This window comes from Anas acuta, chromosome 5 (genome assembly GCF_963932015.1).
Source record: "Anas acuta chromosome 5, bAnaAcu1.1, whole genome shotgun sequence".
Lineage (NCBI taxonomy): Eukaryota > Metazoa > Chordata > Aves > Anseriformes > Anatidae > Anas > Anas acuta.
The window spans coordinates 56,437,835-56,454,970 of NC_088983.1; the positions used below are offsets into that span (position 1 = coordinate 56,437,835).

Here is a 17,136-nt window from a genome sequence, read left to right on the forward strand (position 1 = left end):
CTTCTGAGCTAGCAGCCGTAAGAGGGTTAATGCACACTGCACAGCAATTAAAAGAGGAAAAAAAAAAAAAAGGAAAGGAAAAAAACTACAGTTAAAATTAAAAAAGAAAAAAGAAAAGCACAAAAAATCCCACTCTCACACACAGAGAGAAAAAGCTGAGTGTACTGTTAGCAGAGGGAACCCATCCATTTACACAATCCCACTCCAAGCCAGCATATTCACAGTAGTTTTCAATAAACATCTACACAAGTCACTGGAGGGGAAAAAAAAATCTGTTTTCTTTCATACAATTCCACAAAACTAACTGTCATCACAACCATCCTTGTGGCAGAAAAGTCCATATTTGCCTGCAGTTAAATCCGTCTGCAGCTGCCCTGTGGAAAAGACAGCCAATAATTGGCTTCTTTCACCTCTGTTAACCACGAACAAAAGTGTCATTCAGTTCCCAAATGGACAGAAGGCACCAATGGATGGGCAGCTAGCTGAGCCAATGGGCTGGAATAACAATAACCCTGTAGCATTTTCTTTTTCCTTTTGTTTAGTCTTTCAAAGCCCTTAATTAAGACCCTCACAAAGCACCCCTACAGGCTCCTTTCAATGAGGCATTACACGCCTGTTTTCTTGTATTTAAGGAAGAAAAGTAACAGGGATTTCTGAAACACATTAAGCAGTATACACAATTTCCACGTATTCACAACCGAAATACTGTTACATTTCAGCTTTTAAATATTATCGGCAATAAAAAGAAGTTCAAGTTTACTGCGTCCCCTCTTGGCGCTGCGTTCCTCGCTATTTTAAGGGGGAAAAAAAAAAAAAAGAAAATACAGCCGGTCATAAACGTGACATAGCTGCAGCAGCTCGCCCACATCCACCGCAAGGCAGCAGCTCCCAGAAGGCAGGCAACCGGCGGGGATGGGGCTGAGGCATCCCTGGGCCCAGGGAGATGAGGAAGCTGCTGCCATATGGATGCAGACTGGGGACCGCAACGCCAAGCGCTGGCACTGCCCAAAAACCAGCGCTTGTCCACGCTCAGGTAGGCCCTGCTGGTTTTGGTGGCCTCGCAGGCGGCTCAGTGCGGGCTGGTATATGATATTGTATATGATCTAGATGAAGGTCATCTGGATTCCATTAGGTACAGCCGAACCGATGGAGTATCAGCGTTTCTGTGTGGGACAGCACGTCACAGCTGCTTTGCAGCAGTGGAGGCTGTCTCTGCTAAGCAGCCCCTTTAACTCTTTCCAGCTACAGAAACTTGGTATATGTTAGACCAAACAGCAGCTCCTTTCCTAAAGGACTTCTCCCCCAAACAGCAAACATAAAAGCTGTAAGAAAACCCCTATCCTCCTCATGGGCAGAGGCTGCACAGGACATCCAGCCCTTTTCCACCCAAAACCAGCATGAGTGACAAGTCAACATAGGAGCTTGCTTGGCAGGTCACCAAGTGGCGAGGCGATGAGGGGAAGGGACAGCGGGTGCAGAAGGTAAACAAGCTGCTCAGGCCTTAAATGACATCTAAATCTGCCTTAGATGGCTGATTTAAAGCCCAACAAATAATACACAACTATCACCTGTTCCCCACAGCATTCTTGCTCCCTTCTACTGCATGAAAAAATGGCACAGCTCTTCCAAAAAATGAGAGAAAAAGAAAAAAAAAAAGAAAAGAAAAAAAATATATCCATGATTTGGTTTAAGGCCTAACTTCTAGCATACATCTTTAGGAAGCCTGCCCACAAACCTTTATCACAACTTGTTATAGCACTGGCCTTGACGGTATTTCAACATCGGTCAAGCAGGAGTTTGCTCTCACGTTGTTGTGTTATTGGCAAATCCACTCATTATTTACCAGAGCAGTTCAAGAGCAGCAGCAACCAGAAAGAACAGCAATTTTAATTCCAACAAGGCACATCAAGTGTCATCCCGAGTGCATCCAATGCATCCGCTACAACAAATATCTCAACGAGAGCCTCTGATATAACACATTTCAAAACCAACCCCTAACGTGTTATACAGCATGGTGAGGCACACAGATTTTCACTGGAGGTAACACATGCCACTGCAATATAGTGTAAAAAAGCCAACCAAGACTTGGTTGGCAGAGGACTGTCCCTTTCCTCACACTGGCAAAGCTGCCCTCGTACCAGGACAGGATCCCTCCGTCCCTGCTCGGTGCCCCGGCACCCCAAGCAGAATGAGCTGTATCAGCACGGGCAGGGTTTGCTGCTACAGCTGCCCACACATCGGGGGAAACTGCCAGCAAGACTTGGTTGGTCAGGAATCGCAGCCCAAACTGATTAGCTGTGCTAACCCAATTCAGCAGTAGAGCTCTGCACTTCTGGATTCTCCCCTAATATCAGTAAGATAGTAACGCTTACTACTGCTGACCCAAGAACCTAAAGAAGTAAGAACTGTTAGTGTATTTTCTATTTCTTTAAAAGAAAATCATAAAAGCAAATGAAATCTTTCTCAGAAACTCTCAGACAAAAACTGATAGCCACTGCCTGCCATCGTCACAAACAAATGAGGTCAAAGAAGCACTTACTGCTAGTTATTTTCTTTAAAAGGTCAATTTCTCTCTTCAGTTTAACACTGCTCTTAGTACTTACATGACTACACTTACATTTAAAACTGAGTAGATTTTTATCACTAAACTGTCAAGAGAAAAACAGCATACTTAATGCAAATATAACATCACAAGTATTTACATGAGAAACAAAGACCTACCACATGAACTATCTAGCCCACACTCTTTGCAACAGAGATTAAGGCTTGTCAAGTTTAATCATGTACATAGGATCAATTTTTATTTTTATTTTTTAATAATATAAACACATCTAATGCACGTGTGATGGAAAAGCAAGACACCCACAAAAGGCAACCAAGCCATCCGTCTGTATTTCCAGCCTGCCTGTAGCCAGAAGTTGCATGTGCATCTTCCTGGCAGCAAGCATTCGGCAGATGAATCCAAACAAGAAAATTGGACTTGCAAACCTTTGTCTCCTCAGCTCTCCCTGCACAAAGAACACAGCCATGTTCCTGCTCCATGATAACTATCACATGGGCAGGGAAACACACCCCAGTTCTTACCTCAAGGCCGCTGATCAACATAAATTATGTTTTGATGGAAAAACAATGTTATTGTTAAGACAGAACTCTAAAGGACGATGCGAGGTGGACAAAGCACATATCCCAATCTCCATTAATAAAGACATCTGGTTTTCCTTGCTCTCACTTACATGTATTTCAATCCAGTCTGGCTTCTTCTCCCTTTAAAGACTGGGTTTTACTGAATCAGTAAGCTGGGACCAGCAAAACTTGTCGTGCAGCTCAAAACCTGCCCCAGGTAGGGACACCTAAGGGCTAGCAACGCACCGTCTCCCTCATTACCAATTTCATCCCTTACTACCATCAACACATCAGCTTTTCCAATCTACAGCCAGCAAAACTGTGAAAAGACACTACTAAAAAATTAACCCCCGCAGAAGTTAAGAGGGTGAAAGGGTTTTATTGGGACTGGTGAACACTACTGTCTTTTAATTTGTTAAGTGTTGTAAAAGCTGGAAAGCAGATCTGAACTAGCACTCTGCACTTATGGTGTCAGATCCTGCAATAAACACCGACACGTCTCAGAGTCACCACCAAATCTGAAAGGTATTTCTGCTGCTTTTTACTCTATTTACCACAAAACAGTTACGTATGGACTACAAGAGTAACCATGGCAGAGAAGGCAGCATCCACATCCCTTGGACGGATCAGGCAGTATCTTGTATAGTGTACAGACTAATACAAGCTGCAGAGGACAAAGCTCTTCGAACCAATTCTGTACCACCCACTCCAAGAAACAATCAAGAAGTCATGCCTCCTCCAACTACCACTGACTTAAGATAAAAAGATTTTAACAAAGAACTTCTCTGCTTTACTTTTGCCCATCTTTATCACTTGTATTTTTTTTTCCCTCCATACTACATATCAGGAAAGGGCAGTATGCAGAGCAATCAGAAAGATATAAACCTGAGAATTTCCACCAGATTAAATATGTATTTCTTTGCTATCACAGGAGCAATCAGTCTGGCAACATTGCATCACATCCAGCTCATAAGGAGTCATTCTCTTTTAACATTTAAATAGTATATGACTAAACAGCAGTTGCTAGTAAAAAGAAATGGCTGAATTAATAGACGTTAGTTGCTAATTTATATTTCCTTTCCTTTTTACCTGAATCACCCCACCACAGTATAAAAGGGAGGTACAAACTAGTGTTTTTCTGGTGAACACGTACTGCCTTCAGAGAAGAGAGAAACGTTTAAAACTCACTAATTCTCTCCACCTAGTAGTTGTGCTTCGGTGAAATGAAGCTTAACACCCAATGTAAAAGGTATAAATTATGTTTCCAAGACAGCTTCAGGCACTGCTGTGTTTGGAATTGCTTACCGAGCAACTACAGCTCTCCAAACAAACTCCTGTGCAGAAGGGTAAAGGGCAGTGAAGGTAATTATTGGAAGGAAATCTCTCCCTAGGCCAGAAAAGAATAATTAAGCTCATGCATGTTAAATCACACAGGGGAAGTTAACTCTGAAGTAATCAAGTGTAAGCGATAGCAAGACCTATCTACAATTTTCTTGAAAGGAAATTAAGGCAGTGGTAATCTAAAGTGTGATTGTTTAGGCAACACAAGCACAGTATCCCCAAAGTTAATTCGTGTTCTTTGTATAAATGTATACACTTCCCCTGCACACACACATATATACGTCCCTCCACCCCCCGGAGAAAACATGCAGTAACCCAGCAATTAAACGAGTGTGCTGAAACCTAAAGCAGTTAAACTGCATTCTGCAAGCCCGGATCCAACATAGTTTACTTATTGCTCATTAATCTCTCCCCAGATAGCATCTTCTCAACAGTTAAAAATACTTAAAATGTGACCGAGATTTTCAACGTTTAAGATGCTGGTTGTGCTTCAACCACCACTGTGTTTTGGAAACTGCCTTCTTCAAATGACTGCAACATATGGGAACAAGTGTGACGAGCTTCTAGCCTAGCAGTTCCTCAAAAGCCTTGGGCTATTGTGCAAAAACTTAATGAAAGTCATTTGAACAACCCAAAAAGATTGTGAAGGAAAGCTGCAACAGAATCTCCTCCTTCTATGCGAGTTGCGTTATCTGGGGCAAAGAGCCTTTCCAAGGCATTAGCAATGCCTTATTGCTGGCAAGACAGCATCGGAGTAGGCTTTGCTTGCATTTTTAATTACACAAACACTTGGTTATTATTCACTGAAGCTTCTTGGATGATCTGCATATATTCTCTGAAAATAAACTATGCCCTACCTGCTTTTAAAAATATAAAGCATATACAGAGTATGCGTTCATACATAGTTCAGGGAAATCTAAAAGACTATTTAGTACTGAAAGGTTAAGAAGAAAATCCCATATAAGCCCGTGCTTGCAAGTCCAGGCTTCAAAAGAGAAGCAAAGTGTTCACAGTAGACAAACCTTAAGGCTTTCCCAATATTTTTGGAGATATGCATTGTTAAGAGATCTCCTATCGGCCTCAAAAGAATTGTCTGCTAATGCTGTTGTGCTGCAAGAACTGTTCTGCTTCCTTTACAAAACTTAACAACTTCGTAATTGCTTGCCTCTTAACCCCTTCAGCAAATCCCTTAGATTAACTTTCCAAACTGTATCTCTACATGCCAATACATTTCTGTGGAGGTACGGAGCTGACCCAAACAGCATCTGCACAGCAATCCCCACCACCACACATACACCTTGCCCTGTACTGCCAACATACAGGAAGGACTCCAACCCTGGAGCAACATGCTGCTGCTCCAGGGTTTCTTTAAATCAGAGGTGCAGGGACTGTTGTAATATTAAAAATCATCACATACAAAATACTCTGCGTCTTTACTGGTGATTCGTGCTGTGATTCACCTGTTATCTTAAAATCAGAAGCCACTTTTCAACCTGGCATAGTAGTTCAAGAAGGGCACCCACAATTAAAAGTGTACTTAATTAAAATGAGATGAGCAATTGTAGACACTACAGATTTGTTGTCCTTTTTCTCCATAAGAGCACAATGAATTCCGATTTATCATCTTTGGAATGCTTTTGTTTCTGTTTTTGTTTGTTTTTATGTGTATGTTCATCATAAATACCATGGAGAATCCTTGGTTTCGCCAGTACCTCAAAAGTGTGAGAAGCCAGCAGAGACTGACTGTGCAGAAGCTATGGGGGGAAGTCATGTTCAACTAGCACCTGTTGAAAAGAAGTAGGCTGGAGAGCAGGGATAACCCAGCAATGCCATCAGTCCTCAATGCTGCAACACACAAACAGGACAGTGAAAAAAGGAATTTTAAAAAGCCATCTAGTTTAGTAAAGTACATGTTGAGTACTTAGCCACTCAACAGGTCCAGCTCCATGCAGGCAAAAGCATAATTATTTTTGTCATGACTAATATTTACTGCTCTAAGGTGGTAGAAAAAAGCTCAGACTTCTTTGAGCTGTTCTCTCAACAAGTGGGGGGAACTCCACCCCAGGCAGAGAAAGGTGGCTTTAGAGGACATAGCAAAATTTATATGTCCACAGATGTTTGCCAATTAACATGGTGTTCTGTAAAACTACCCCAAACCAGAAAAGCAATGGGAGCGTATGGCAGTACGTGTGCTTTGGGTACCACTGTCAGACAGGATGGGTATGATGCTCAAGTCTCAGGCATTCAAGTACACATCTTGTGGTCATCAGAGAGCAAAAGCAAGGGAGCTAAACACTTTCTTTTGGTAGCATGAGGCACATATGGCCACCTATTCTGCGCTAGCACAAGCGAAGCTCATGGAGGAAGATGATTTCATACTGCCCTGCTGAGGCAGAATTTCTTGACTTTGTGATTACTAAGCTACATGCACATTGCATGCCTCATGGTTGGAAGCATTTGTTTCTGTTGCGTTTATTACACCAACTGACCTTACACGGACAAAAAGCTATCTGGCACACTTGCTAAGACAACACATCGCAGGGGCTCAAACTGTACAGAGCTCCCTGCCAAAAAGGGTCTTGGTGCTGCCAGACAGACCTGAGCGAGAAGCAAACCCTGAGTGTTGTCCCCTGCCAGGGGCTTGGGTGGCAGGGAGCCGAAACAGAAGCTGTCAAACCCAAGAGACGATGGCCAAGGACAAGCTGGTGCGCACAGCAGCGTGGCCTATGGAAACCAACTGGTCCTCTTCTAGCAAGACAGGAAACCTATTACTGAACTCAACTTGATGAAAAAAGGGCTTTGGGAAGGATATTTTTGATGTTCAGTATTGTTATTTCCCTATTTTCTCTTCATGATGGCACTGAATGAACTGAGACCCAGTGGGGACTCACTTTGCCTGAAGGAACTGTGGAATGTGCTTGGTTAGACAAGTTCAACAAATAGCCAGGGTATTTGGATATACATGTCAACCCCACGTGGGATGGAATCTCTCCCAACGATGGTATCAGGACACAAAAATTTGTCTTATGTGAAGGAAGAGACAACACTACATGCAGTCCTACTGTCAAGCAGGATTTTTGATGTGTTGTTGTTTAAATGACAGCCTTCTCTTTTGAAGAGATTTTCTTTTCTTCCAGAGTAATTGTACCAGTAAAAATTAGCCCTGCAGTACAACTGCAGAGGTTTCTGCTGAAGCAGTGAGCAACTGTTATTTATTATCCTCAGAAGAGATCAAAAACCTGCATAAAAAAACTGAATATCAGGATACTGCACATTTTCTGACCTGGAAACCAGAGAGCTGTTTTTGTGGGAAACGTGGTAAAAAACAGTAACAAAAGACACGTAAACAAATTAGTTGAAGATTTTGAAAGTGAGATTTCAAGGAAGAGCATGTCAATTCTAAATAAATAATTGACCTAGATATTCAAGAGATGTAATGTCTCCACTAAACACTCACAGTGCTAGCACATTTGCCCTTGGAAGAGACACAGATTTTCTACACCTAACAAGACTCACACTAGTTCTGTAAAATATTAACAGTTCGGTCAATATTAGCACATGCATTTTCTTTTTTTTTTTCCCCTTCCCAAATCCAAGTGTTAAAACCACCAGCAGGAACAACTACCAGAAGGCAGGAGCCTGTCCAGGTCCAAACCAGCAGCAGCTACATTGTCAGAGCAAGGCCCCATAACATGTGAAGTTGTTCGGGATCGTGTCCTTTCCTTCCCCTCCCCACCACAACCTCCACGGCCCAACATCTGGGCCTACACACACGGATCTTTCAAACAACGCAAGGCTTCCTTCGGCAGGTTCAAGGGCTCGTAGTTTGTGCAGCTCTGAGACCTGCAGGCACAATTCTTGGTCCAAAGGAGGTCTCCTCTGGTTCAAAACCAACACGTTCCTCTCACCTCCAACCGTGCCTCCTGAAAAAGAAGATGGCTCTCTCAAAGCGTGTGCCTGCTGGAGCTGAGCCAAGCTGGATCCACCGGCCCTGCCAAGCCAAGAAGCACGGGCAGGTCTGCATGCAGAGAGATCAGCTGCTTCTGAGACCTGGCCTCTGCTTTCAGAGACACGGTCATGTTACTGATGTTGGCTGCCGAGATGGTTCGTTGTCCACCTGGGATTCCCTTCCCTCAGCCACACGAGGCACGAGGGCCTGGGCAGGAGCATTTTGCGAGCTCCCCGCAAAGCTCAGGGCCAGCTTACCAGGCCAAAGCCTCCAGCCCTGTGCCCTCACAGCCCCGCTGCTGCTTGCAGAGACGGGAACGAAACATCCCATATGTTTCCTTTGTCAGCAACATGCCTATTGAAAGCACAGCCACGCGGGTCTCCCCGCTGAGACGCCGGGTCAGGCTATTCATGGGCAGCTATGCGGATGTCAGAAGGTAATGGGAGAACTCCCAAACAACAACACATTTTCACAGGACAAGGTTATAAAATGCACAACTGTGCTTGCAGCATCATTAAGCTAAATTAAACAGGTTTAGGCCTCCCCTGCATACCTCAGAAATTGCACATCCATTTATGATTCATTGCTAATTGCGCACCACTCGAAAGCCCAAACACACTTTCTCAAAGATTTCAGGGTGAAGAAAAGCCCTCGTGAGACCCAGCGTTCCCCCAGCACTGGCTGGGGGAGAGGAAAGAAGGAAGTACAGCACTTAAATACTCATACTTAAATAATAAAGCATTCATCTGAGAGCTGCAGAGACAGCTGTTTATTCTCCAGAGGTCCGATTTCTCAGGGCACTCCTCACAACACTCTCAACAAGTTCACCTCCCTTGGGATTTCTCTCAATTCCTTCCTCAAGGTAAAGAAATAGCACTTGATCTTGTGGTGAAAGTCTTTAGTCCTTCCCTGAACACAGCATCGCCTGTATCGCTCCTGTTCACCTCCCTCCCGACCACAGGGACGGTCTGAGGCTCCTCCTGCACTGTTAATGTAAGGCTCAAAGGAATTGATTTCTGGATTTTAAAGTTCCTTCATTTTCATTACAGTTTTCTTACTCCTGAACATAATTATCTTCAATATTTCCTCAACTTCAGGTGACAAAAAGAAGTCGGACTCAAAAACTGCTTAATACTCATCTTCCCCATGTCAAAACCTTGAGGCAGAGCTGTCAAAATCACAGATCCTTGTCTCAGAGACTTACAGGCACCAAAGTTATAGAGCAAAGCTTTTAATTAAATGTGGAGCTATCGACAACAGAGTTGAACAACAACAAGATCTGTCATACCATGCATCACATTTCAGCAACAGACCTTACAAGTTTCAGGAGTTACCTTGTGTTATAGTACCAAAGATCTAGCTAGGCTTACAAGTGGCATCACTTGAGAAATGAGAGAAATGTTTTGCAATGGTGCAAAATACACTGCCCATATGTTCCACATGCTCATCACTTCTCAGGTGTCCTCAGCCAATTGTACTCATTACACGGGAATGCAAAACACAAACAAGGAAAGCCTGGAAGGAAGTCATTTTATTTCTGCCATGCAGCGAAGACCATTTTTCCTCTGACAAGATACCAAACGAAACCACCAAGACATGCTTTTTAACAGGCTGACAAAAAATTATAGCTGAAATTCTCTTACCTAAGAGAATTTTACTAATTTCTAGGCACACCGTATGAGTGAACGGCCCACCTAAGAAAAATATGACTCCCCTGTAACTCGGGGAGTATGCAAAGTAAATACAGAAAGCACCTGGAAAACGAGGCTGGCAACAGCTCATTGGGTGATGTTCTTCATTTCCAAAGCCAAACATCTTTCACAGCTGTCAGACCCCGCTCCACCAGGGCACACACACAGATATCACCTGCTCAAGAGCAGCTATCTGCTTTTTTCTCCCCCAAAACATGTTATTACATTGATTGACATACATAAAGCCATCAGTTATCTGTTGTGCATTGTAATTCAACTTTTTTTTTTTTTTTTTTAAGACACCCAAACTCAAGTGCTCTGTTGTTCTCTGCAGGATCTATATCAGTAACAATGTCAGTTTATTGACTATGCAGAATGTGCTGTCAAATTCAGGATAAAGCTGAAACCCAGTTCGGTCCCCCCCCCCATCTCTCAGCCAGTATAGTACATTTCTGCCAGTTCCGGCCTTGCTGCAGTCCTGGAACAGTTAAATTATTCAGCAGTAAAATTGAAATGCAGTCAACTATTTCAGTTATGTATTTTAAAATACATGACATAAGATTTGAAAATATCGGAAACTTTCTAGTTCAGTGAAACGTGCTGACAGCTGCAGTAACTCAGCACTTTTAAAAATAAAGTCCATTCTTCTGCCAGGTAGATCACATGCCGTTTCTGCATCATTTAATTACACTTCCCAAGCACCAACACATACAACGCTAGGTGCTCTCCGTTTGGACTTGACAACATTATTTGGCTCCCAAACTCAAATGAATCTGGACCTGATTCTGATAAAGGCTTTCACACAATTTTCCTAGCAAGGACGGTATTTATATAGTGATGTTGAGGTCCTCCTCTCCCCCATCCAAGCCACCATCCCATACCCCCTGAGCTGTTTGCTTCTGTGTGAGCAGAGGAAGTGTTCACAGCTGCGCCCATGTTCCCAGAAGGGCTCTGTAGGGCACCTGTGCGGTGGGAAATAATTAAGAACCAATATCACATGAGCAGAAATCTATTTTCTGACCACAGTTTGAGAATATCTTATCAGAAAACTGCAGCAGTACTTGAAAGGCAGGTATGAAAAACTACGGAAGAGAATTTCCCTGTAGCAAAACCCTGGGTCACCACTGCAGCAGTCTTCCAGTAGGGAGGGTGGCCGGGGACCACTAACATTTGGAAATGCCCTCGAAACCTCTGCTAACACAGGCTTCTTAACATTGAAATCCTCAGCCTCTGTTTCCAGGTTTCTTTTGATCATTTTCATCATGTCGGGATGGCTTCTTCTCCTGTCTTATCCTCTCGTGTGTGTCTTCTCCGACCTTTGTCTCCTGTTTCTAGGATCATGCAGATTCTTCACCCAAGCTGCATTCGACTTTGCACTTCCTCCTTGAAGAGCCCCAAAGCCAGGCCCCCAAGCAAAAGGGCACAGCCTAAACCCCACTGGGACCCTGGTGGGATAGCTGCTGGCCATGGAGCCTCACACACAGCACCGAAGCCCCGTCCATTTCACTCCCTTGCTTGTTTGCAAAACACTAAGCAGGCAAACACGGGTTGTTTGCAGATTCCCCAGCCCATAAACACATCAGTTCGTACCCATTCCCAACAGGAGGGAGACCTTTAGGAACAAGCACAGGGGTGGCAGAGAAGAGGGAAAAGCACGACCAATGCTCAGAGACCCTCCCCGAGCCCAGCAGCTCCCACCCTCTCTAAAACGAGATATGGGTGCTCAGCCCTTCCGAAATCTAGGCCAGTAATTTTCTCTGGGTAAATAAGCGCTTGTGTTCTGCAAAAATTGCTGCCTTAGATGTAGAATACAAAACAAATAAAGATCCTTGCGGAGGAGGTTTCTTTGGGTTTTGTTTTGTTTTTGAGTCCTTCTATTACAGCTTCCATATTTTCCATCTCAAGCAGATAGTTACTAGTAAATTCCTCTCAAGAACTAGCTAATTATTTACTAGCATAAACCTGCTTACACTAAAGTCCAACCTTTTTTTTTTTTCTTTCCACACTGCAGACTTATCTTAGTATTTGCTCCCCCAAGTCACATTTATGAGCCTCTGCCAGTAAGCACCAAACAAGAAGTGACATATTGCTGATATAAATGAGCTCAACATATCAAACACACGCCAAATACCTGACAAATTATGTGTTATGGTGGGGCACTGTTTTTTTTTTTTTTCTTTTTTTTCAGGGAGGAAGAAAAGGAAAAGAGGGGTAGCGGCCAAACATCAAGTTTGCTGCCAACAGAGAACATAAAAAGGGCAAAAATATGCAACGGGCTTTGAAACAACCACCTCACTTCTCCGTGCACCGCTTCTCCCGCCCGCAGCAACCCAACGTCACTCAGATGAAGCCAGTCCCCTCGTGCCAGCTGCGTGTCACCACGCCACGGTGGCAGCACCGGGACCGGAGAGGTGCCATAGCTGAAAGGTGCACGCAGCCACCTCTAGCACCTCCAAGATGAGGGACAGGCAAAGCCCCTGCCAGCTTTAGGGCTGGGATCTGTCCCTTTGCACCAGCCAGGGAGGTGGGGCTGCACCAGCACCAGGGGTTAGTAAAGCAGGGTAACAAGGTTTCTGCTGGTTAACAGAAACAAACACATTAAAATGGCCTGATTGTACTTTTCCTGAAGAGCTATGGAAATCATGTTTCTCAAAAGACAGAATGAGTGTTTTGTTCCTTGCCATCCTAACGCCAGGATACAGCAAATGCAGAGACCTAGACAGGGCAACTGTGAAAGCTAATTCGATAAGGCTTCTCTATCTCAGGAGGGCAGCAATTATGCTACATTTTCCAGACTCAAGGCTGTGTCTGGACATCCTTCCTCATCTCCATAACCACTCTGCGAGACAGCATTCGCAGAACCCCAGCCAGGTCTTGACCGTGCTTATCTGCCAACAGGGGGATGCTCAATGTCCACACGCTGGTGCCTGGTGTATTAGGAGGCCACGTCTCACATCCACCCGCTGTGCTGCACTGCTGCTCTACAAAAAGTAAAAGTGCCAGAAGGAAAGACACCAAAACACTCCAGCTTTGCTGATTCCAAACAGAACCATATAATTTTGCCATTTATACACAAACACAGCAGGAAATTAACGCAAACGTGAGACAGCGGGGGTATTTCTGCATAGTCTGTAAACCAAAAAGGCGATCAGCTCTCTGCAGTTGCTGAACCAGCCTATGTTACAAAATGACTAAAACAGGATCCTTCTGAACTTGGACACCTTGATTGTACGCAGCTCTTGCACAACACAGCACGCAGAAAGGCTGCCAGCAGTAGGCTAGATGGGTTAGGAAAAACAAAAGACGAGAGGACTGTTTCATCTTGCAGAGGTCTATCCTTCATGGGAGAAGTGGATGAAGGAGATTTGAGGGTTCTGAGGGGCAATGGACTTGGAAGGAGCAAACGCTAGAACATGGCCAGCAAAACTGGAGTGCCTTTAAAACAAAAGCAAGCAGCGACTGTGGGCTTGTTTCACAAAGGGAGGGTGGCAGAGAGCATAAACAAGTGTGCCGCTTCCAGCATTTGTGCCCAGCATCGTGCAGAAGCGTGAAGGCTTCAGAGCCACCAGGGGCTTGAAAGCACTCCCTTCACAACTCCAGGGAAGAAAAACGAAAGCCATGGACCCTGCCACTAGGAAAATCTAAGGGCGTAGCAGTGGGGGGAGGGAAATCCTGGACAAGTTCATCAGAGGCACTAGAAATAAAGTTATCCGCAATGTTTTCATATTTATAGCGCCCAAAATATCATAGCAGGCCCTGCGAAGCGACTGCACCACCGACGGCTGTCAGGCAAGCCTCTGAAACAGCCAGGCCCATTTAAGACATCCCTGAAGCCATTATCTGGGATTATCTGCTTTTTGTCTCCTGCCGAGCACTCCCGTAAGCATCAGCCCCCCAAAACCGGGATTTCAGTTCCCGGACAGGCACCCTTGGGAAGCAGAAGCACCCTCAGCACGCCCTGCCGTAACTTCCTGCCATCACCGCGGAGGTTTTCTGGCACACAGGACACGAAGCCTCACAGCAGAGATGGGGAACGCACGGCACTGATCAGCCAAGCCGAAGAAACACTCGGACATTCTTGCGTATCGACTTGTCAGACAGTTATTTTGCAACAAAATAAAATCACAGCCTTCGTAAACAGAGAGCCAGGCAGCCGGTAATTAAGCGTTACATAAACACCCACCTAAATTACAGAGCCAATGGCCACCTCCAGCACAAGCACCAGGCAATTACCCCGGCGGTGTCCTCCCCGTTCCTCCCTCCCCACCACCACCAGCCCCCTGCCACCCCCCGGGGGGACCTCCCAGCACCACCACCAGGCGAGGTGCTGGCGGCGGGGGGCACACCTTGGCCTTCCTTTCCTCGGGCCTCGCTGCTCAGCACACGTCCCCCCAAAAGGTCTGCTGGACCTTCCACCAGCCACCACAGGGCAGGAGCATGCAGGAAACGCAGAGCGAGGCCGGGAGTCCCGAGGGACACGCTGCCGAGGCCCCGCTGGAGTCGCCGCCTGCCTTAACGCGAGTGGAGGTTGTGTTAAGCTATCAAAATGAATACAGGGGAATTAAAACACGAGTAGTGAAACAGAAATACCAGCTCCCTTCCACGCTTCTCTGCTGCCTTGGAAGTCCTTGGCTGCCAGCGCGGATTAATTGTCAGCAACAGCTCCCAGTCACTCTCCTGGCCAAAGCCAAAAAACGTAGGCACGACTTGGCCCTCGGTGTCGCAGCCCGTTCCCTGCTGCCCTCCTGCAGCCACCTCCACGCCACGGCCTCTCTGCTGCCATGGCTATAACCGAAAAAAGCCCCACAGCAATGCGAAGGGGATTTCCTGGCGTAGCCGTGCTGCCAGGCACGGAGCGGGGGGCAGCTTTCTTCTCGTCGTGTCGCTGAGACACTTGGCCGTGACACCACTGTGCCAGCCAGGGGGTGCGATCCTTTTATTTATTTATTTGCTCCACACAAGCTAATTCAGCTCTCAGGCAAAGCCGCACAGCCCGAGCAGGTTCAGAGGTGAGATTTCTATGGCCTACAAAGCTGTTTCGTGCCTACCCTGCGCTTCCAGCAGCCGTGCCGCAACAGAGGCTTATTCAGGCGCAGAAGTGCCACGAAGGCACCCAGTTTTTCATGTTGCAAGTGAGAAAACAAGACACAAATGGGGATCCTCCAAGGCCACAGCAGGAGATGGCCACGAAGCCACTGCTTGTTTCCAAACTGGGCCACCCAGGGCGGGCACAAACACCCCTCCATGTGTACGTGTGGTGTGTGTGTGTGTGCGTGTCCCCTCTCGCTTTGGCCCTGAGCCGGAGCAGGAGCCTTCTGGGCACCTACCTGCTGGGAAAGTAGGAAGCCAACACCTGAAACTCTTTGGCAACCTTATCTGCCGTGGGTGTTGGCTGTGCCATTTCCCAGCAAATGCCATCTTGCAGGCACGCAGGGAGCCATAAACCCAGCACCCAAACGTGGTGCAGGGCAAATACTCCCCACATAGCTCCTGCCATGGGGCAGCAGCCTGGGGGTGGGGGCACCACAGGAGGCTCGTGGTGAGGCCTCCCAGCCCCGGGCACCCCCGGTGCGCGGCCGGGCAGGGGGGGCGAACCGGGACCCGCTCAGCCTCCGGAGCCCCCCGGGGACTTCAGGCACTGCCGAACAAAGGCAGCGAGGCTCCGGCCCGAGGGCAGCCGCGCTCACACAGCGACCACCCCGTGTCCCCGTATCCCCCTCCACCTGCCCGGGGGTCAATGCGGAGCCCCCCGCCCCCAGCCCCCCGCCCCCCGTCCCCACTCACAGGGCGTGCGTGAAGGCGCTGAGTCCCGGGGGCACGGCGGCCAGCCCCCTGCCGGAGCAGTCCACTCCTCGGTCCCCGTCGCAGCTGCAGGCGGCCGGGCAGGGCGGGGGGGAGGCCCCTCCGCCGGGCCCTCCGGCCGAGCTCCCCGGGCCCCATGCGACGAGGCCGAGCAGAGCGAGGAGGCACCGCATCGCCGGCCCCCCCCGCCTGCCCGCCCGCCCCGGCACGCCGCAAAAACGCGAGAATAATGAAAACAATAGCTAAAAAAAATAAAAAAAATAAAAAATTAAAAGCACGGAAACGACCAGAAATTAATATTAAAAAAAAAAAAAAAAAAGCTCTCTCCGGCCGCCAGCCCGCTGCTGGCCGGCGCGGCGCGGCCCTGGGGCTGTCTCAGCGGCGCGCCCGCCCCATGCAGCGCCGTGCCCTGCCCTGCCCTGCCCTGCCCTGCCCTGCCCGGCCCGGCCCGGCTCAGCCCCGCAGGTAGGGCGCGGGGGCGGCCATCGCCGGGTGCCGCGGGGCGGTCCCCAGGGAGCGCGGCCGCCGAGCGGCGCGGGGCTGCGGGGCTGCGGCGGGGCTGCGGGGCGCGCCCGCCCCTCCCGGCCCTGGGTGGCTGCGAGCCGCGGCGGCGGCGGCTGCTGCTGTGCGCCCTGCGCCGAGGTGCGTATGCTAATGAGGCGGCCGCCCCGCCGCCCCCATTGGCCCGAAGGTCGTGAATATGCAAATAGAAGGCGGAGTGCGGCCAATAGGCGGCGAGGGGGCGGGGAGAAAGGGGGCGGGAGCTGGCTCCGCGCCGCGCCCCCGCGGCCTGGAGGCGACCGCGCAGCGCCGCGGAGCGACCCCGGCCCGGGCAGTGCCTGGGGATGGGGCTGGGGGGGGGCTGAGCCCTGGGCAGGAAGGTTCACAGCTTAAAAACAGCACATGGAGAGCAAAATGAAAGAGAGACACGACTCCCACGTCGAATAAAAGGAGAGAAATCTCAAATAAAATAAAATAAAATAAAATAAAATAAAATAAAATAAAATAAAATAAAATAAAATAAAATAATAAAATAATAAAAAAATAAAAAAATAAAAAATGTTCCTAATTAGGAACAAATAAAATCACACATTGAGTCTTGTAAGGGGGCAATTGCATGCTCTGCTCTTTTCATTACCAAAACATTTGGCTGCGCTAGCAAGGAAAATTATTTCTTCTCAAGCCATAGGTATCAGCACGTGCCCGGTGAAGTCGCAGGGGATGCGCACT

General features: G+C 47.4%; 1 protein-coding gene across 2 annotated transcripts in view; it reads right to left on the reverse strand.

Annotated features, from left to right (window-relative positions):
• The window catches only part of LGR4 (leucine rich repeat containing G protein-coupled receptor 4), a 73,401-nt gene extending 56,864 nt beyond the window's left edge, over window positions 1-16,537 (reverse strand). Inside the window, exon 1 of one of the 2 annotated variants that reach the window (XM_068685004.1) lies at window positions 15,889-16,537. In XM_068685004.1, the coding sequence (XP_068541105.1) occupies window positions 15,889-16,079 (191 nt within the window). In that variant the 5' untranslated portion in view covers window positions 16,080-16,537. The remainder of the gene's footprint in view (window positions 1-15,888) is intronic. The other variant, XM_068685003.1, reaches the window with a different exon arrangement.
• Between the last annotated feature and the right edge of the window lie 599 nt (window positions 16,538-17,136).